The 22,010-nt window shown below is 34.4% G+C and overlaps 1 protein-coding gene across 3 annotated transcripts in view; it reads right to left on the bottom strand.

The window, feature by feature from the left end:
* The window catches only part of FAF1 (Fas associated factor 1), a 378,065-nt gene that overhangs the window by 91,125 nt on the left and 264,930 nt on the right, over positions 1-22,010 (bottom strand). For all 3 annotated transcript variants that reach the window (XM_031684245.2, XM_006200466.4, XM_072974476.1), the window contains one exon: positions 21,032-21,186. In XM_031684245.2, the coding sequence (XP_031540105.1) occupies positions 21,032-21,186 (155 nt within the window). The remainder of the gene's footprint in view (positions 1-21,031; positions 21,187-22,010) is intronic.

The raw sequence follows: 22,010 nt of genomic DNA, 5'->3' as shown, positions 1-22,010 counted from the left end.
TTCTAGTTTCACACTTAGTATGGGATAAAAATAATAATTCTAAGCTTTTGACCAAAAAAAGCTCAGCGATATTAGCATATTGAAGTCTAGCATTAGTATTCTTAACACGATCTGGAATAAATGAAAAAACTGATAAAGCTTTTCTCTTCTATTAGAGGACTGTTTGAAATTAGCATTTCTTTCAAGAGAAAAGGGTAGCTTATGATATGTTTTCAGATCCGATGGTAAAAAGTAAATGTCATAATAATAATGAATTATGAAAGACCAAATGCAAATATAGAATGCTTTAATAAGATCCAATTTAATAAAGTCTGTAAAAATAATGGACTTTTAATAACACAGGTCACAAAAGGCAAAACAGTGGAAATTCTAGGGACTAGCCACTGGTACTGGTTTATTAATTCTTAATTATGTTCATGAAAGGCAACTTAAATCGTGTGTTTTCTTATGCCTTATGATAATATTTTAGGTAACAACTCCTCTGAAATGTATGTTCTAGCTGATGAGCAAAGTCCTGTCGTCACATGCATTAGAAGGTAAATCTATTTGAAAAGACAAATGGCATTAAAATGTCATGTGCTCAGATTCATTTGATATCCAAATTCAAAACAGAATCAAACCTCTTAATTTTTAAAGCCAATATATTTCTTGTCTATAGAAATTCACCCCAGAAATTTAGGCTGAATCCTCCACAAAACCTGTGCTGTGACTACAGAAAGTAGGGCCACTAGAACTGTTGGCAAGAATGTCAAGACAAGTTAGCACCATTGCAGTAAGTTCACTGGGAGGCAGGTTCATATACACATTCAGAGCCACAAAAACCAGACTCTATGGCAATTTGAAATGACAAGGCCTTAAAAAACCCATTGTTGACCATGAAATATCAGTGCTTCCATGAAAATTCAGATCTTCACATTCCACAAGTATTATGGGATGAAAGGTGGTCAAGTAGCCTAAGCCTCCATACCAAATTTCACACCCACATCGCTTCAATTCATCAATGGAGGTGAGTAGATCAGGAGACTAAAAAGTTGGGATCTCATTTTTCTTTCTGCTTCTTACTAAAATATTTGAAGTCAGTCTTGACCCTGATCTGATCATTGGCAACCTCTGAAATTAAAGATGTCAAAAAACAGTTGGAATGCCATTTCCTACAAAAGGGAGAAATAAGTCCTTGTTGCTTTCACACCAATGGATTAAGTGGGTATCACACAGCAGATGCCCGTCACGGCACTAGCCTCACAAGCGACATTAAATACTAGCTAAACAGGAGACTCCCAAAAGGAAGGAAGGAAAGAAGCCAAGAAGGAAGGAAGAAAAGAAGGGAAGGAGGCAGGCAGGCAGGCTTGGCTTAGCGCTTTTAAGAGTTCAATTCAAGACGATTTTGTCTGGAAATTGTACACGTTCCAAATTCTTTTTGTGAAAATGAGCTAGGAGGGAAAACAATTATGATAATGTAGGTATCTTGTTGGGTTTAAATTAATATATAATACAAATTTCAAAATTATATAAAACATATTCAAGGGAGGTACAACCTTCAAAGTCACATTAACCTAAGTCATTCAACTAACTATAAAAAATAAGGTGATCAGTTTTCTACCAGGTATTGGCAAATCATTCTAATATTTTGGAAGCAGTTGAGAAATATAAAGGGATCACACAGCCAGTTGGTGCTTTCTAGTGGCCTTAACTAACAGTTTGTTCTAATCAAAGAGAGACTTTGTTAAAATTTTAATTAATCTGATTAATCTTCCTAAGATCTGAATCATGTTTACTTTGAGATTTTCAAATTGCAATCAAGAGCCTACAGAGCCAGTAGGCAGCCCCAAATTAAAAAATTTCTACCTGTCAGTTTGTTTCATTACAATTTACAGGAACTTCACATCACAAATATCAAATCTGTCTCATGGCTGGGCGGCTCTGCTTCTTCCTCTCAAGATCACTCACAGCACAAAGTTACCATTCACAGCACACTACAGCAGCAAAAATCCAGTTTAAAACATTAGAGCAAAATCAGACATGGGAAAAACAAGTTGTTTTAAGAGAAAAAAATGTGGTTCTCATAGTTGTGGTACTGTTTTCCTTTTGAAGAGAGAAAAGTGTGCCAGTGTATCCAGTGGCAGCATCAAACTTGTCAGCCTGACTGCATATGGTGTTTGTCAGCGTCAGGTGTCATGAAGGGAAAAATGATTTCCACAGCAGCTGAATTCCTGCAATCTTAAAACCAAAGGGAGAAGCAATGGGAACTGTTCTGTGGCAAAGAGAAATGGCTTTGTTTTTTAATTATAAAAGATTTTAATAAATCAAACGACCTACTTACTCATGATAGAGCTATTTGAGGATAGGGAATAACAAGCTACAAAGTTAAAAGCTAAAGTGACAAATTTGAAAAGATAAAGAACAAACACCCTCACTAAGGGATTAAAATGAGGGAAGGAGGGGGAGAAGAAGGAAGAATTGAGAAAATGAATGCATAGATCAGGTATAATAAAGCAATTCACTGGTCCCTGGGGGGTTGGTGGGTAGGTAGTGGTGGTGTTAGGGAGTGGGAAGCCTCAAACTATGGCCTTGGCGAAGAAACAGAATATAATTAGTAGCTTATATTCACCAGTTCTTGGTATTAGAAACCTTAAATTGGAAAGATAAGATAAAGTGGTTTCAATCTAAAGTTTGGGGAGAAAAATAAAACAGAACATCTGATGGCTAGCATATACTAATCATTAGTAAAATTTTCAGTCTCTGAAGCATAGACTTTCTATCTTGTTAATGGAAATGAGGATTACTAATAAATCAGATATGAGAAAAAGTAATCTCACTTTAATTCAAAACAGGATATAGTTTAGTTTCTTTCAATCAAATTGGTAACTACATAAGTCACTGACTTCTACTAAATTGTACTCCAATATAAAATATATACTAAAAGAAACAGCAATTTAGGGAGGGTGATGAAATTCCACAAACACTTACTGCCTACCTACTGTATACCAAGTAATGTAAAGAGGCATATTTGATTAAAAAAAAAATGGAGGTTACAAAAATTGCTAAATACTGCCTGGCATGAGGCATTCTGATTATTACATTTCAGTGTGACTTCCATAAGTTTAAAGGAGCTTAAATACATAAAGCGGAAATAATACATCTTTAAAGCATTTATATTCTTGCAAGATACAGAAAGCTCTCAGAATTGTGCTTAGAATATGGTAGGCCCTTAAATTGGTGGCTATTTTATCACCATTAAATGCATAAGGATATTTAACACATTTATCATAATTATTTTCAGGATTAAAATGATAACATACCTATGGGCTAATACGAAAAAGCTTTTTGCATAGTAAAAGAAAGCATCAAAAAATTGTTGACTAAGCAAAACCAACCACTGGTTTTATTTTCATTCAGAGAATGAAAAGGCAGGTACTGATATTGGAAAATAGGTAAATCTAAATATATAATTATAAATGCTGCAGTTGCACAATATTACAAAACTTTACACATTTAAAAGGCATGTGAAACTAATCACTATTTTCTTTTTAATACATTTATGTTTAGTAATGTTACGTAATTTAAAATTAAGAATCAGTATCACATTTTCTGGCTGCTTATCCTTGAGCACACATTTGAATATTTACATTTAAACACATTAAATGTCTTTCTCATAATGTGTGAACCATCTCTCCAAAATGAAAGTTTACTGGGCAGAAGAAATTCACGTTCAACAATACCACAGACTTCTCCAATATTACCCAACAGTTTGAGACAAGTCTACATACACTCCCTTAGCTGTAGCTGTTAACTACATATTACTACTTCTTTTGAAAGGATTTAAGGAGGCTTTTCTCTTTAAAGCAGACCAAACTTGCAGTTTTTGCTATAGCAATAAACTTCATTACTTACACATATTCATTCATGCTTTCAGGGTTTGTTCAAAAACATTTACGTACATCAGTAGAAAAACCAGAACACAAAATAGAGAGAGGACCATAGAAATCAGCTATCTGTGTAGGCAAAACACAATTCTCCTTTCTTCCTCTTTTTCCTTTAAGTCCTTTAGTGAGTGAAGCGAGACTTATCAAATTTGCTAGCACTGTCAAGCACACCAAAACTAGGCCAGTCAAAGACTTGTCTCCTTAAACATCCTTATTTCTACGAGTTTGCATGCCTATCCACTGTTCAGCTCACTTCTGGAGTTTCCACTGGGAATTATCTTCAGCACCACTGGCATAGGTACCTTTATCCTTTGAAGGTGGCTTTGATTTTTGGAAACAGTCCTAAGTCTTTGGTTCAAAGTAAGTTAGGCAAACAAGGTACTAAGCTAGGAAACACTGACTATAAAGGCAGTGATTTTCAAGCTTTAATGGCCTAGGAATCACCTATGGAGTTTACTCAAAAGGCAAGCTCCTCAGCCCTATCCCCCAGAGATTATGATTCAATAGATCTGGAGTAAGGCCTAGGAAACTGAGTTTTTAATAAACTCCCAACCCTACCCCAGGTAATGCTGATGCAAATGTTTAGTGGAACACACTTTGAGAAACACTGCTTTCAGGACACAGGACTGCTTTCCTTGAAAGGCTTTAAGCTCCCTTGGAAGGCAATTCTGAAAGTTGTCCCTAAAATGTTTTAGGCAATGGCAGCTTCACTGCACCAAGCGTCTAGTCTCCTGAGGTGATGGACCACCCTGAAGACGCTTTTTCCTACTTGCTTCATTTGTATAGGTGAACTGCAATATGATGTGAGACAAAACTAAAGTTTGAGCTCCAGGTGATGGAGGAAAAACAGAGCAGGAGACGGGAGGTTGCAATATAAAATGAAGTAGTTAGGAAAACTCTCATTGAAAAATTGGTATTTGCTCAAAGTCTCAACAGAGGTGAAGGAGGAAGTGGAACATATTTCCAGCAAGAGAATAACAGGCAGAGAGAACAGCAAATATAAAGACCATAAAGCTGGAGAGTATCTAGCATATTTGAAGGGGACAAGAAAGTTAGCATAGTCGAAGCAGAGTGAAGCATAAAAGACAAAATAATAATTTTGACTATTTTTATGGTAAAAATAACATCATAACTAGGCCAAAATATAAATGATGAATGGGAGGAAGATTCTAAATTTAAAACCACAGGAAAAAAGCTAATGTCCCTAATATATAAAGAACTCTTACAAAACAATAAGGAAAAGATCAATAAACAATACGTAAAGACAGCTCCTAGAAAGGGAAACAGTAATGGCTCATAAACACGTGAATAGATACTCAAAGTAACTCATATGAGTTAACTCCTAATTAAAGCTACACCAAGAAACCATTTTTCATCTGTCAGGTTAGTAAAGAAAAAAAATTTTGGTAATACATTGCACTGACAAGGTTATAGGGAAACAGGCACCACTGTACACTATTAGTAGGACTGAAATTGCTACCAACTCCCTTGTGGGCAATATGCTAGTGTCTGTTAAAATTAAATATGCACACAAACTCTTAAGCCAGCACTCCTACAACTAGGAATTAAGTCTATAGATATATTTTCAGATGTAATAGTGCAGGTGCATAGTTATTTACTGTAAGCTTGTAACAGCAGAATATTGGACATAAACCTCATGTCTACCAATAGGATTTGGTTAAATTACAGTATCTCATGGAATTCAAAGGAATATGTAGCCACAAGATAGAAAGAGTTCTTTATGAACTGATACGAAGTATCTTTAAGATATGTTACTGGGAAAAACAGGGTACTAAACAGTGTTTACGATTTGTGTAAAAATGGGGGAAAATAGTTATATATTAGCTTGTTTACACATAAAATAATCTCTGGCTGGATAAATAAGAAACTTATAACATTGCCTCTGGGAAGGGTGACTTAGATACAAGGATAAGTAGGAGACTTTTCATTACATACCTTTCTATGCCTTTTGAGTTTTGATTAATGTGAATGTATTACCCAATCATTAAATGAAAAATTATTTTGAAAGTAAGATAGTAACTCTTTTACAAAAATAAAGAAAAATTGTATGCAATCTCAAATTTTTAACAATGTTAATCACATTTGTCTATTTCTTACTGGTCTTTTGCTCAAATGTACGTTTTCTTTTTTGTGGTAATCATTGTCTAGTTGGATAGTTTTTTTAGCCTTCTACACAATAGTAATGAACCAGCATGTTAAATGGTTGAATGATATTCCAAGTAGATTAAGTCACCATATTCATAACTATTCATCAGCTAGATTTTTCTAATTCTTCATCATTATAAATAATACTTGCATATATTCTTGAAAGTATTTCCTCAAGGTAAAAAAATCTGTCTGTGAAGTGCAAGTAAAAAGGTGTAGAATCATTTAATGACTACTCATACGTATTTTCAAATTGTTTTCTAAAAGGACAGTATAATGTCTCTTCATACAAATGCAAATATTGTATGCATGTTAGAGAATACAGCTAAACTAAAGGTGAATTTAAGGAAACACAGGATGAGATTTGGGGAAGATTTAATCTAAACATCATGTCTCATCTGTCCATGGTTTAAGACTACCCAGAACAGTAAACTGTTAAATTGTCTCAACAGATTAGTAGTCAGAGTTTAGAAAAACCAAATATCTCCTTGTTGCTGTCTATAAATTATTCAAGTGGAAAGGCTTTGAGGCACTGACAGTTTAATGACAGGGCTGCAATAACATATAGGCACTAATTTATACTAATTTTTTGGAGGAACAATAATCATACATAGCTAATTGGCTGGCTGTTTCTCACCACTAATAAGAATATAAGTATTTATTTTAAGTACCCTATATAAATCTTAGTTGGGAGAAATAATAGAGAACATTTAACCCGATCTTTTATCAAATGCAGAAATTCCTTCTCTAGCAATGTAAAGATTCATTTTCTAGAGTCTGTATAAGAGAGCAAATTCATGTTAAATGCCAGATAATATTTCTTCTTCATTCTCCTTTTTACCAACTGGCTGATATTTACAAGGGCCTACTAAATACATGACAAGATAAGACATGGTTTCTTTCCCACCAAGAATATTTTGCGTTTGATAAATCAATACCTCTAAACAAGAAAAATTATCTGATACATAACTGGGGGCCTAGATTTAATGGTTCAGATTAAATAGATAGTTAATTGGTTCTCTGTTTCTCACAGAGGAAAACAAAATAAGAGAAGGGAATGGGAGCTTAGAAGTCAGGGAGAACTCAAGATGGTGCTCCTGGACACCTATTAGGAGAATCATCTTACTCACCTGTGCATTCCTAGCACCTACTGCCAAACAGTATATTTGTTGTATGAATGGGCCAGTTCATGCTTCAGTAACCTTTATCTCCACCATGACAATGTTGACCATACAACCTTCCTTTTCCTCTTCCAACTATTTTGCTGAAATCAGTTTAATTAAGACAGTTGGTATGAATTATCATGGTCTCCAAGGCCTCTTTCACTATGCTTCCACCTCAATAGGTCATTTAGTCCTTCAAAATCGCAGTTATTGGTCCACAAGTTCATGACTCTAAGCTTCCCTCCTGACTTTTAGCATACTGCAGTTTGTTCATAATTTCATCCTGTTGCCACCTACTGAGTGACTTAGAAGAGGTATAAAATATCTAAATATTAATGTATTAGAGAAAGAAGGAATGATTGCACACAGCGTAATACTGTTGGAAGAACAAAGACTTTGGAGTCAAATAAACCTGATTTTGTCACTTACTAGTTGTTTCATTGGATAACAATCTTTCTGAGCCTTAGTTTTCTTATATAAAGTCAAAGTAATGATACCTACTTTTCCCCCTCTCTTTTATGTGCTTCAGAGTCAAAATTGTTTTTTCCTTCCTCGTCCCCTAAAATTATGGATATGGCAAAATGTTTCCTAATATAGGTATAACAGCAAATCTCAGACTCATATCACTAAACAATAATTTATACTTAATAGCATGCTTGCCACTGTATTATATTGCTGTATAACTTCCACAGAATCATCATAAGAACATGCCCTACTCTAGTAAACATATACATATATGTTTCAAGTTATGTTCTCTGATTTTTTCCAGCTGCAAAATTGGAGACTTTGTGATTTTATTATTATATAAAAATTGTTCAGCATTATTATACTAAAATTTTTCAGAGTTGGTTGGTTTCTCTTGAAACCTTGATATTTATACACAATTTCATTATATATCTGAAAAGAACTATTATTCTAATGGATAAAAAAAACTGGGAGAACATTAGTAGAAACCTTATATGCAGGAGGAAAGTTTTAAAAGATATGTGACCAACAGCACATATTAGCCCTTCAATCATTCATCAAAGCTTTCAAACAAGAATCGATTACAACCTAGAGCTTGACAAAGGCTCATTTGAGACAGCTGATGTTTGACAGAAAAAGCTGAATGAACACGTTTCCTATGTAGGCTTTTCCTCTAAGCTCTACACCCGTTTTGAGTTAGTTCATGAAAAAGGAATATTTAAGGACATACCACCTGAAGAACTACCATTACTGAAAAAAGGAAGTCCTCTGATTTACATAGGATTGATACAAAAAAATCTATTTAAAATAATCTATCTCATGCAAAACAACAGTATAAAATAATTCTTCATTATATTTCTTAGTGATTCTCAAATACAAAAGTCATGCAATAAAATTCTCCCTTGAATTCGGTGCCAGGAAATTTTGAGATGAACTATTAGGTTTCCTTTTAATAAAGAAGGAGAATTTTAGATGGTAAACTGTAAACTCTAAGGCACAGAACCTGACACATAATAGAAACTCAACAAAAATACATTAGAGGATATGCCTGTCACACTTCCTTGTTCTCCTTTAGCTGCTGTAATTACAGAGGTGAATTCAGTGTTTATGTACAAAATTTAAGTCAACCCAAGTATTTTCAAATACTCATTATTTGACACTATTTGACACTTTTAATTGGTTTTCATCTGATTTTTTTAACTGAAGTATAGTCAATTTACAATGTTGTGTTAATTTCTTATGTATAGAATAGTGATTCATTTTATACATATATGTGTACAATATAGTCCATTACAAGGTATTGAATATATAGGTCCCTGAGCTATATAGTAGGACCTCATTAATCTATTTTATATATAGTAGTTAGTATTTACAAATCTCAAATTCCCAATTTATTGCTTTCCACCCTCTTTCCCCCAGTAACTGTAAGTTTGTTTTCTATGTCTATCTCTGTTCTGTAAATAAGTTCATTTATGTCTTTTTTTTTCATTTAAAGATTCCACATATAAGTGATATCATATGGTATTTTTTTTTTTCTTTTTGGCTTACTTCACTTAGTATGATGATCTCCAGGTCCATCTACATTGCTGCAAATGGCATTATTTTATTCTTTTTAGTGGCTGAGTAGTATTCCTCTGTGTGTGTGTGTGTGTGTGTGTGTGTGTGTGTGTGTGTGTACACACACCACAACTTCTTTATCCAGTCATCTTGTTGATGACATTTAGCTTGTTTTCACATCCTGACTATTGCATATAATTCTGCTATGAACACTGGGGTGTGTGTATCTTTTCAAACTAGAGTTCCCTCCAGGTATATGTCTAGGAATGAAATCGCTGAATCATATGGTAAGTCTAGTTATAGTTTTTTAAGGAATCTCCATACTGTTTTCCACAATGGCTGCCCCAAACTACATTCCCACCAACAGTGTAGGAGGGTTCCCTTTTCTCCATACTCTATTCAGCATTTATCATCTGATTTTATTTCCTCTTTTATGTTGTATAGGTATTATACCCATTGTTTAGTAGGCAAATTATAGCTGCTAAATGGAAAAAAATAGACAAATATAGGAGAGAAAATAAGGGGAGCAAGAATGTTTTCCTAATTCAAGCCAGTACTGGTACAGTAAATGCTTAGTGGATACTTCATTGGATAAATAAATGAATAGATAGTAGAATAAATGAGACAATAAAAAGCAAAAATGAGTCATGATAGAAATGACTGTCATCTGAGGGATCTGCATCCTTAAAGACAAGACTTTGATTTTCAGTTAAGTACAGACCGGTAAACTAGATCTGTTTCCCAGAAAATTCAGAAAAGTCATTTAGACAAATGGTTTATGAACTCTTAGAAAAAATATAGTAGCAATGACCAGGAGGTAGAATGGGTTATTAAGAAGCACCAAGGACAACTCATCATGAGCTTTCTCGGCTGAGAACTCATGAGCCTTTCAAAAGTTTCAACTATCAGGACTTCAGCAAGGCATATGACAAGGTGTCTCAAAGTACCTTTTGGCATAAGATTCAGAAATTTAGTCTAAGTTAGATAAATTCATTTGTCCCCAGGAAATTGACCCTGTAGAATGCTACCAAACTGAGAGCGGTCTCAAATTTAAAAAGTCACTTAGCTTTGTCTTGTCAACATTTTCATAAATATTTGAGATAAAGAAATTAAATACATACATACAGATAAATGTACTGAGTTCTAACTCTATGCCAGACTTTTAAGAAATCAATTATTCAATGCTGATAACAACTCTGAGGAATGTGGTTTTTATCTCAATTTTCCAATACAGAAACTGTAACGTAGAGGGTTTAAGCAACTTGTCCGAGGTCTCTACGTGGCCTAGTGACATAGCTAGAATTCCACTGCTAGTCTGACTAAACCCAAAACTCATTCAATACTCTTAACCATTAGGCTGTCTTGTATTCTTATAACATCCACCAAAATTAATGAGTACTAGTAAGAAACAAAGGTGAAAAAGACTGATACAATTTTTAACCTTATGAAGGTTAAATTCTAGTGGAAGAATTAGAAAAAAATTTTCAAATAAGAAAATGTAATGGTCTATTATGAAAAGTTCTTAGAAGAGTACTATGACAGAGAATGATGTTGGAGAAGACTTCCCTAGAAAGGTTGATCAGAACTTTTCAAAATTGAAATTGAGAATCAAAGAACAGAAAATCAGGGCTATTTCTATCAGATGACTTGTGTTTTCTCAAAATGGAAAACAGAAACAGGGCAGCTGGGAAGGAAACCAGAGAGGGACAATAGATGTTTACTGAATGAGGAACAGTATGAAACAGACGTCTTACCCAGGGAAAGAGAACTAACTGGATAATCACAGTAGGCTTGCTCAGCATTATTATGTACTCATTTAAAGCTTGTGTTTATTAAAAACAAAAAAATCAGTTGATGTGATTGTCTCCAGCAGTGTTCAACTGCAAGGCACAGGCACAGAGAAGGTGAATAGTTGGGTTCAACAAAGTGAGTGCAATGGAGGAGGACAAAGATGAAGGAGTTTAAAGAATTACAAGAAAGTGATGATGATGGACTTTGAAATTTAAATAGGACAGGAAGGAAATGAAGATTGGACACAGGAAAGGGTGGATGGAGTGAAATGCTGGGGTCAACAGATTGAAGGGCATGATGAACTTTTTAAAAAAACTTTAGCACTAGTGATACTTGAGTAAGTAAGTGGAATAGGAGTGCTGGTCAGAGCTAATGTTTGAAATCAAAACATATAAGGTGATATAGCTCCTACTAATGACCATACCTAAGTGTGGTAAATAAAGAGAAGAAAAAAATTTTTCTGGAGTTGGAAATGTCTGGGAACTGAGAGAATTATCATGAATGATAATAGGAGTAGAGATGATAAGGAGTTAAGGTATCATTTATGAGTAATAAAATTTGAGAGAGTTAATAGAAAGAACCCAAACTTCAAAAGATCTTGTCAATCAATCGCATTAGAAGAGAATGGCAGAGATCTGGTTTAATGACAACTCAGACCCAGTCCATTCTGGGCCATCCCATGCCAGAAAAACTCCTAGAAGATTTTAGTTGACTCCCTCAGTTTAACAGGAGCCAATAAAAAAATTACAGAGTAGAATTGAACATAGCACCAACCTTCCCCTGGAGCATTATGCCGGACTCTGAGCCCCTTCAAAATGGCCTAGGTCTAGACACCCTCTCATATCAGGAACAATGGAAGAAATAAATACAATTGTAAGAAAGGCAAGAAAATTTGGGAAGACAAGATGGGTGTGGTTAAACTGATAAAGGACTGTAATGCAAAAGGGAAGTTAGGCTTATTCCAAGTAATTCCAAGGCCAAAACTAGAACCAAAAGGGAGAAAGTTGCAGAAGCTCTCTATGGAAGAAGCACTGTAGTAAAAACCTTTCCAGCTACACACTATCTTTTTGCTCAATATTGCAAATTATCAGGGAAATGCAAAACAAAACTACAGTGAGGTATCACCTCACACGGGTCAGAATGGCCATCATTAAAAAGTCCACAAACAACTGCTGGAGAGGGTGTGGAGAAAAGGGAACCCTCTTACACTGTTAGTGGGAATGTAATTTGGGGCAGGTACTATGGAAAACAGTATGGAGATTCCTTAAAAAACTAGAAACAGAGTTAGCATAAAATCCAGCAAGCCCACTCCTAGGCATATAACCAAAGGGAACTCTAATTCGAAAAGATACATGTGGAGGATGGGTTTGAGCTCAGCGGCAGAGCTCGTGCCTAACATGCATGAGTTCCTGGGTTCAATCCCCCATACCTCCATTAAATAAATAAATAAACCCAATTACTCCCAATCCCCAAACAATAAAAACAAACAAACGAAAAGATACATGCAACCCAATGTTCAAAGCAGCACTACTTACAACAGCTGAGACATGGAAGCAACCTAAATGTCCACTGACAGATGACTGGATAAAGAAGATGTGGTATAAATGGAATACTATAAATCTCCCACAGGGTCTTGCACATAGTTATTTAATACATTTTTGTTGTTAAATAATCCAGCCTGACAAGGTCATGGGACAAGAAGCATTATGTAACAGAAAAGCACAAGTAGATTTGGGATTTATATCTGGTACAACCATTTGTATGACCTTGGGTAAGTTACAGACTCTCTCTGAGGCCAAAAATATGTGAAATTGGACCTTTGCCATTTACCTTGCAAAAATGTGGTTAAATGAGGTATAATGTATATAGAGTGAGGATTAAATGAGCTCATATATCTAGTGTCTGGCACACAGTTGAAGCTTAACGACTGCAGTTGTTACATGGTTTTTTCCCCCACAAAGGTGTAGTTGATAGTCTTGGTCTTAGCTATTGATACTGTGTCAGCAGAAGCTCCCATCACAAACGGCAAGAGCTTGAAGGACAGTTCTAAGGGTAAAGAAGATGCTTTTATTGGTGAAAGAGGCAGAAAGCGACTGTAGCTTCCTTTGCTACACCCCACTAAGGTTACTCTGACTAGATCACAAGCTGGTAAGGGAAGTACGCTATAATCTACCTACAAACTTTACTAACATTTTTTTAAAATGAAATCTTGTTCACCTCTCATCTTTCTGTTGAAAACTACTGTATTCAAATCATCAGAAAGTCACAGAATTTTAGAGATAAAAGTTTAAAAGTCTCAGGTAAAACAGATCAGACCCTCTGACCATTTTCATAGAAGAAAAAAAATCTAGAAATGTTTTATCACTTGCCTAATATCCCCTTGTTCTTCATAATCCCAGACTGATTGAGTCTCACCTTTTACTTACCCTACAATTTATGACTGACATAAGACTATCTGCATAAACAGTGAGGAAATAGTTCTGAAAATCAGTCTTTTAAGAACAGCAACTGACATATTTAAGTGTGTACAGGTTTTATTTTAAGAACGAATAAGTAATATTTAGCTTTCATGATACCCAAATAATAAATTTTTGTTGCTCTGGTTGTTAAGTAATTTACTTGGGAACTGCTCAGAGCCTCTAAAACCTCATTTGATACTGGGACTGGGAAACATAATTTCTCAGATTGAGACATAACAGTCATAGCATCTTTACTGTTCATATAAACTCACCTCATTTTTTTCATTAATTGCGACGTGTAGACAAGTATGTTAAAGAGGACTTTCTTAGTGCTGATTACATACAGAGGAAAAGACCCGATACGTGGAAGGTGACTATTAAGGAGGCTTTAAAAATTGTTGTTGTGGCTACAGACTGAGTTTGCCAAGAGTTGATCAATTAACAGATGGCTTTTTAAAAAAAAACCCTATAGTTAACCTTTTATTTGTGAATAATATAAAACTATTTTCTCTATTACTATAAGCACAAAGATACAAACATACGCTTAAGAAAAGGACACCAAATTCATTCCCTAATGAATTACCTCAACACGTAAGAAAATAGGATTTCACTTCATTCTCCAATTCCAGACTAACAGTTATTTCCTCTTTCAATTTTTGGTGGTATATTTAGCATATTTAATTGTTAAGATTTTTGGTTACTAAAGCCTCTTTGAGCATCTATGTAGACTAACAGGCAAATACTGAAAAAAGGTCAGAGAAACCAGCTTCCATACGTGGTTTTATATGATTGAGCTAACATGTTTCTTTTATAATTTCTCTTGAGTATTTTACTACCAGCATTTATGAAAGTGAGAAATATGCTACCAATTTAAATGCCACGGGTGACAGGATTAGCAAAACTTCTTCAGAAACAACCAAGAATATAAAAATTACCAACACTGACAAAGTAGTTAAGAAAACAAATCTCTTGAAAGCTTATCAATTTTAGGAAAGAAAAGCAAAAGACATTAAGGGGTATGTTACTTTAAAAAGTATTTTACTTTGAATATCTCTTACTTATAGAATTTGTTTCATTAGATAACTTATGTTTTGTAATCTGTATAAACACTAGATCGAGTACCTCTGGGCAGTCATATTTACTTGAATCTATATATCCTAAAATACTAGGACATATTTGAGAAGTGAGTATATGCATGTAACTAAACACGAGTACACTGCAGGAAGTGACAGAACACATAAGGATCTGGCAACACAGCACAAAGAGGCAAAGGCTTGGTATCAAGCTCAAACTTTGTATATCTTGAGAAGACAATGATTCTTTTAATTCTACGAACTCTAAAAATCAAGATCCCTAGAATAATCAAAGCACAGAGTGCTCAAAAGAAAGACCAAGAAGAAAACCAATAACATAAACCATAACAAGAAAAGTCTAATGCATGAGAAAAATAGGATTTGATAAAAACTTAAAGATTGTTCTTTTGGACTGTCTTGTCAACAGTATCATCTTGTATTGTTCTTTTCTAACAATAGTTTTCAAGTAGACTGTGCAAACAGACAACTCTTTCTGAGTTAAATGCATATTTCTTGAATAGCATTTATTAGATTAATGTCGAGGGAAAAATTTGTTTACAGATACAACACATGCACCACCAGGCAGTTATGATTAGTTAGTAGTGTGGGAAGTATCCAAATCAGAGTAAAAAAAGCTTGTAAACTGGTCATTTAAAATTACATCAAAGAACACTTTTAAAACAATAATTGTCTATTTTAAAGAGTGAAGAATGTATTATAAAGTTTTGTAATCATCTATATACAGACTGGCTTGTTCTTAATCGTAAGAGGCCATCACCTTTTATCCTTTCCCTCTTTTCCTTCTTCTCTACTATTAGGAAACTATTCACAAGTGCACCCTTGGACAATGCTGAGCAGTAATTATGACTTGCTGACAAAGAGATATGAACAATTACTGAGCCCGTTTCGAAACCCTACACTAATAAAGTCATTAGATGCTGCCCTTGCCATGATCCTTCTAAAAGCTTCTGAAGTTACAAGAACACACGGCATTGTTTGCAGGGACAATTGCTGCTGGCAGAACGCAAACCTTGAGTTAAACCATGCTGCAAATTGATCTTGACATTCTGTTAAGACCGCCACTAAAAATCAAAAGCAGAGGAGAAAAGGAGAAAATGAGTGGGTAGGATGTAATCATGGAACAGGAGGGGTTCCTCCTCACCTTCTCTCCTCCCTCTTCACAAAACAAACCAGGGAGAAAATGACAAACTCTCCTGGTGTTTTGGAACCTTTATTTTAAAGCATTAATTAAACCTTGACCTGGGATGTTTAGGATGGCAATACATTTCCTTTACAAGTATTGGAAGGAAATAGAGAAGTTTGGGGAAAATATATGGAAATCTAGCATGAAGGCTCTCTGGAGGTCTTAGTACCCCGACCACAACATGTCCATCTGTTTTATAAGCTACCTCTGTAGAATCCATATCTGCTCCTAGGGAAGCAGCTGGAAATTAACACTCCTTGTGTCTCCCATGCAGACCCCACACCTGGGCTATATTTGCTGGATCAAATGAAAGTGTAGGGTTAGAGTAACATGGTCAGCAAGGCTTCAGCCAGGCAAGAACCACTGAGTAGTTTGGAATTAAAGGTAAGCCACTGTGAATATGGCTAATTACTGAGATGGAAAGTGCAGGCAAAGACAGTCTACTGATAATAAGAGATTTAAGCCAATTAACTCTCGCCAAAGATTAAGTAATGTGGAAAACTATCACTTGAATATTAAGGCTAACAAGTACCTGTCAGTAAAGCAGCAGAAGTCTGCAGTGATCTGAAATATTGCACCCAAAGGCATTAAGTTCAAAAGCTAATACTAACAGGCAGTAGAATTCTATATGTGAACACTGATATCAACTGTGTATGCAAAATTTAATGCAATACTATGTAAGTCACAAGCAACCTGTGTTAACTCAGGCACTGTCAGCAATTCCTAGGGAACTATTTGCAGCTACTCCGATAACTGCTCAGAAACAGTGTGCAACGCCTGATTTAACACTTTGTAGCATGTACACTGATGTGCGAAACATTTTCACCTCAGGAACTTAACATATAAGCAACTCATTCTTTAGCACTCATAACTGGCTGATTACCCAGTTGTATCCTAGTCAAATTCAATGTCTAAATTTTCTAGAATTAGATAATCTGAAGTAATATCTATATTTGTATTGTATTAGTGAAATCCATGATGGTTTTCTAAATGTTATACATCCAAAAGATGATCTCTGCTTCACTGTTTGCCTGTAAGCATATACCAATACTAGGATGAATCATTAACAAAACAATTTATTGGAATCTGTCCACCCTGATTGGTTGACCTTATTCCTCTCTTTGGTTCAGATCATATAGGATTACATTAGCTGGCCAACTCCTTCTATTTTTCTCTCCTCCACAATTATGTCACTGATTCTTCATTTCAGATATCTAATTATGAGGTGTAAAATATCAATATCCTTTTGTAAGAATAGCAATATCTGTAACCCAATAAACTAGGAATGCTGCTAATATAAAAATCTCTGAATAGAAGAGTAAAATTCTCTTATCACTTGTGTGTCATCTTCAAGTCCTTCCCTGGCTCCCCCAGGTAGAGTAACTCAGTTTGAAGTTCATCTATACTCCTAAAGCAACTTGTACATATTTCATATTATGTATTAGCTCTTATGTCTGTCTTGCCTGCTAGGCTATGAGTGTTTTGAGCATTAGCATTGTGTCTTTTTCAACTTTCCATCTTCAGTGCATGGCACCATTCCTGGTTCATATTAAACATTCAGTAAATGTTTACTCAATGAATAAACATGAAGGAATATACACCTTTCTTAAGATATTTTAGCCACTTCCAGAAGTGACTTGCAGGTTTCTTTATTATTATCTATTTGTTTTTCAGGTTTTTCATTTACAGGTATATCCAATTGTTTCTATCAGGATCATTGTTTAATTGGATATTTGGGAAATTATGCTCTCTAGCACCTCTAAAAACAAACAAGGGTTTTCTGTCTACTGCTTTAAGAAAGGATGGCCTTGAAATCCAACTAGACATGGCAGCCAATTAAGACTATATATTTTTCCAAGAAAGAAATCTCCATTTAGATATACAATACTGAAATTATAAGCGACATTCTTAGGTGGAATTAGATGTAAACATTCATTTGCCAAATGCTTATTGAGTTTCTTTCTCCTAGAATTTTGTAAAGTGCCTTCTTTAATAAGACAAATAAAATGAATTAAGTCCTTTCAGAAGATCATGATTTAGTGAGGGAGAAAACAGGCAAATAATCACTGCTGCTAATTTGATGTCTCAGTTCATATTTGGAATCTTCTAGGATTAATCTAGAAATTACTGTAATCCAATTTATACAGATACAGGTTGGTTACCTTAAGTATTCAACTTAGAAAGTTACTAGAATTCATTTTGGAGGAGGGAAATCCAAATCATCCACATCACAGGGGTGTGTAACAGTGACGTTCTATAGAAATCTGTTCCTTCTTTATTCTAGTTTGTTAGCAAAATCAGGAAATATGACTTATAATAGCAATTCACATTCATATTCTGATAACTTCACCAAGGCATTCACTTGGTTCAACATCCTTATCTTCCACACACACATGAGAGATTCAGAGTAAGTTATGGAGCACTAATGTTGCTGTAGGCTTACTCTGAGTATTTCTTAAACAAAAGTAAGTTTGCTTGGCAAGTTCTTTCCCATCTTGGGCATCAGTGGCCCCAGTTATCACATTAGAAGATAGTCTCAGAAAACCACTAAGGAAGCATCCAGACTAAAGAGCTTACAGATTCAGGACTCTTGGAACTTACATGATTAGCCTGAACTAGGATAACTAGATATGGGACCAGACAAGAAATACACCAGGAATTTATTTCCAAACTTTAACATCTGCCATAAACAAATTACAGTTAAAAGGAAACCCACAGCAACAATCTTATTTGTGATGTCTAGAAATCTCATCCATATTTTCACATATTAATTCGTCCCATTTCAACCTCTTGTAATAGTAAATGACAGCAACAACATTTGATATATAGCCCACTGATCAATAAACATTAGTGTAGCGGACTACTACCGAATTGAGAGTGAAAGCTTTAGATTTTGTTACTTAGCGTTAATAGCATCAAATGATGATGCAATCAATTTTCATGACAAACACCTTCAGATAAATGTGACAACAAAATCCAAGAAACATCACAGAGATGGAAACACAGATGATTTTATTTAGATGAAATCTCTCACAGGTGATAAGAACATTGTGGCTAAAGCTAAACTTTTCTTTTTAGGGGCAATAAATCAGCCTAATTAGTTCTCTTATAATTTCATATATCAAAAGGAAATCCACTTTACTCTCTTTTAGAAATATGTCATTCCAGTGAATTTTCATCTTGTGTTTGTAAATGTGTATTTTACTGTAGGTCTTAATTGTAATGAGGAGCTGTACATCAAAAGTAGCTACATAATTTTATTTATTACTTTATAGAGGAAATGTAATATCTTAAAATAGTTTTTAATTTGTAATATGAATAGAATTTGACTTTGAATAAGGATGCCAAATATCTTAAATCCCAGAAATCATTATATTCTTTCTCCCCACTACCCTGTTTCTTGTTCTGATGTCTATTAAATTGAATTCCTAGATGTTTCTATTTAGTCTTTAATATCATTCCTTTTTATTTTCATGACAGTAATTTAATAATGGGATGCCACATTTTTTATAATGTAGATTGAAATATCCTATCATATTTCATAGTTGGTCCTGCAATGCACTGAGAAAAAGCTCTAAGGCCTTAAACAAGGCCTTTATTTTGTGTTTTAAAAAGTGTCATAAGGAGTTAATAGGACACAGCTGTACTGGCTCTTTCTAATAAGCAGCTTCTGTCGCTTTGGTCACCACAGGTGTCTCTGTAACCTGCAAACTCTTATTACTAGTGTATCAAAGTTGTGCTACTTAACAGACTTCTTTAGCAAAACATAACAAAGCAATTACATGGCTGTTGATTGCCAGTCATAAAAAAAAAACCCTCAAACACTGCTTTTCAAAAGAAACTACACTGCAATTTTTTGTCATTGTAAAATAAAAGGAACTAAGGAATTAAATGGAGGATAGAACAAAATAACAGCAGGTAGCCTGCTGAACTTAGCCACTACAGATGGTTTAGAAATAGTGTTTCCTTCTCCATCAAGTTGTGGATAAAAGAAAAGGAGGAGATTCCTTACTGCCAGTGAATGGCAAAAGATTTAGCCAAGTCTCTAGTCTATGTATTTTGCCTCATGAAAGACCTTCGATGCTGCATTTTTATCTGTTTTTGGCACTGCTTTTCATCACCTTTAACTGAGTGTGAATAATAACCTGATTTAATTTAAACAAATACAGGTGCTAAGGGTTCTTTATGTATGTATAACAGGGAACATTTCCAAGGCAGAACGAAGTCACCCTATGAAATTTCCTAACCATTTACTTAAAGAAATGAAGTATTAGAAGAAGAAATTGCTTCAACATTCTTTTGCTTCACATTTAAGGGAGGAATCATCTTTCTTTTCAGATTCAGATTACATAAAACAAAGTCTAAATGATGAGCAAAAATTCAGTGAGCCATAAAATAATAAAAAGACAAATCAGATGATTTCTAATTGTTCTACAATCGTTTAAATTAGGTTAACTATGATAGGATTGCCTTGAAATGAATTAACTTAATCTCCCTGTTCATAAACCAGCAGCCTGTGATTATGATTGTGTTAACACACCCAAAGTAGCATCACAGGATGTTACGGCCACATGTGTAATTAAACACAATGAAATATATTTCAGATGGGAAAATCAAATAGGCAAAATATGAAGAATTATTCATCACTTACAGATATAATGATTAACAAACTAAGTAAATTTATCCTGACAGCTAGGAAAGGGATTTTTTTTTTCCTATTGAGAATATGGATGTATTGCTGGCTGTGTGCAAAAGAATGTGTGCAATAAAGCGATTACATCAATTAGCATATGCTAGAGTTAAGCTATTACCGACTCAACTGGTCCAGAATGTCCTGCCTTCATCACTGGAATTATTAAAAAAATAAACTAACTTACTAGTAGGATTATATATTAGACTTCCCTCATCTTTTCTGAACATTATTAAAAACACAGATTGTAATGTTCAACAACATATAAGAACATCAGAACATATGGTACATAAAAATGTACTATATCTTGTTGCAAAAAGATAACAATGTACTTTGGTTTTGAGCTATTCTTGAATTTAAGAAGTTTTTTTATAAGTTAAGGTATATTTTTACAATTGGAGACAACTGCATATGTTAACTACAACAAATATCTTTTAACTAATTAAATATAATGCTTATGATGATAAGAAATCAAAAATAGTAATGACTTTTTTTAAAAAAACAGAAGCCCAACTTACAACTTGTGAACAACAATATTACCTTGCTCTGTTGGAGTCTTTTGTCAGATCCCAAGCCCAGGTTATAAAATTTTGACTCAGATAAGAGACAACAGATTCAGCACAAAGCATTTGTGAGCAGAACACGTTGGTTAATACACTTTCATCATGGTGGAGGTAGATAGCAAGAAGCTTTCTCTGAAAAGAGGAGAAAAGATTGATGAATTAAAATATCCACTAAGGTAAGATTTCTAGAATTTTGACAAGGCTCAGTCAGTCAATATAAACAGCAAAGATAAAACTTAAATGCTATTCCCTAAGAGTATCTGACACCTGGGGCTCCAAAAGCATCTACTACTATGAATACATTTTGCTTCTTTATGCTCTAAAAAGGCTAGGATGGTTATATTATGTTTCACAGACTGCTGTAACAGATTTCTGTTAACATGTGCAAGCCTATCTCAAACTTGCAAAAATTCTGTTTGCAACAGAATTGTGTTTTCTTTAAATAAAATGGAGTTATCATTCTTTGTATTTAATACATACTTTACATGTAAAGGGAAATTTAATTGTGAACTATTCAACTATACATACAGAGAAAGAAATACTAAGATTGGATGCCAAATTCTCTTACATATTTTTATGTTTTTAATCTGAACACTGAGTAATCTCTTCTACTTCAAAGGAAAAGGTCTGAAATAAAATTTTGTTTTAGTTCCACAGGTAATTTCAAAGCCCTAATGTGTTCCCATATCAAAGTCCTTATTTAAGAGTATGTTTTAATTGCCACTTGAAAGGATGACAGAAAAATGTTCACTTTGCATGAATTCTTTCTAGTTTATATTTCAGAAAATGTCCAACGTAGTTTCTCATATGGAAGATTATTATTTCCCTTTTGACTGATAAAACTTGCTTTCGAGAAATGACATTTGTTCTCTTAAAAGTATCCTGTCACAGTTGGATAATAAAATAACTGAAACTAAAAACTGAAATTGAGCAACATCATTGGCAACATGTCACTT

The sequence above is a fragment of the Vicugna pacos genome, chromosome 13, assembly GCF_048564905.1.
Source record: "Vicugna pacos chromosome 13, VicPac4, whole genome shotgun sequence".
NCBI classification, from domain to species: Eukaryota; Metazoa; Chordata; class Mammalia; order Artiodactyla; family Camelidae; genus Vicugna; species Vicugna pacos.
This window is presented reverse-complemented; position numbering and strand designations above follow the sequence as displayed.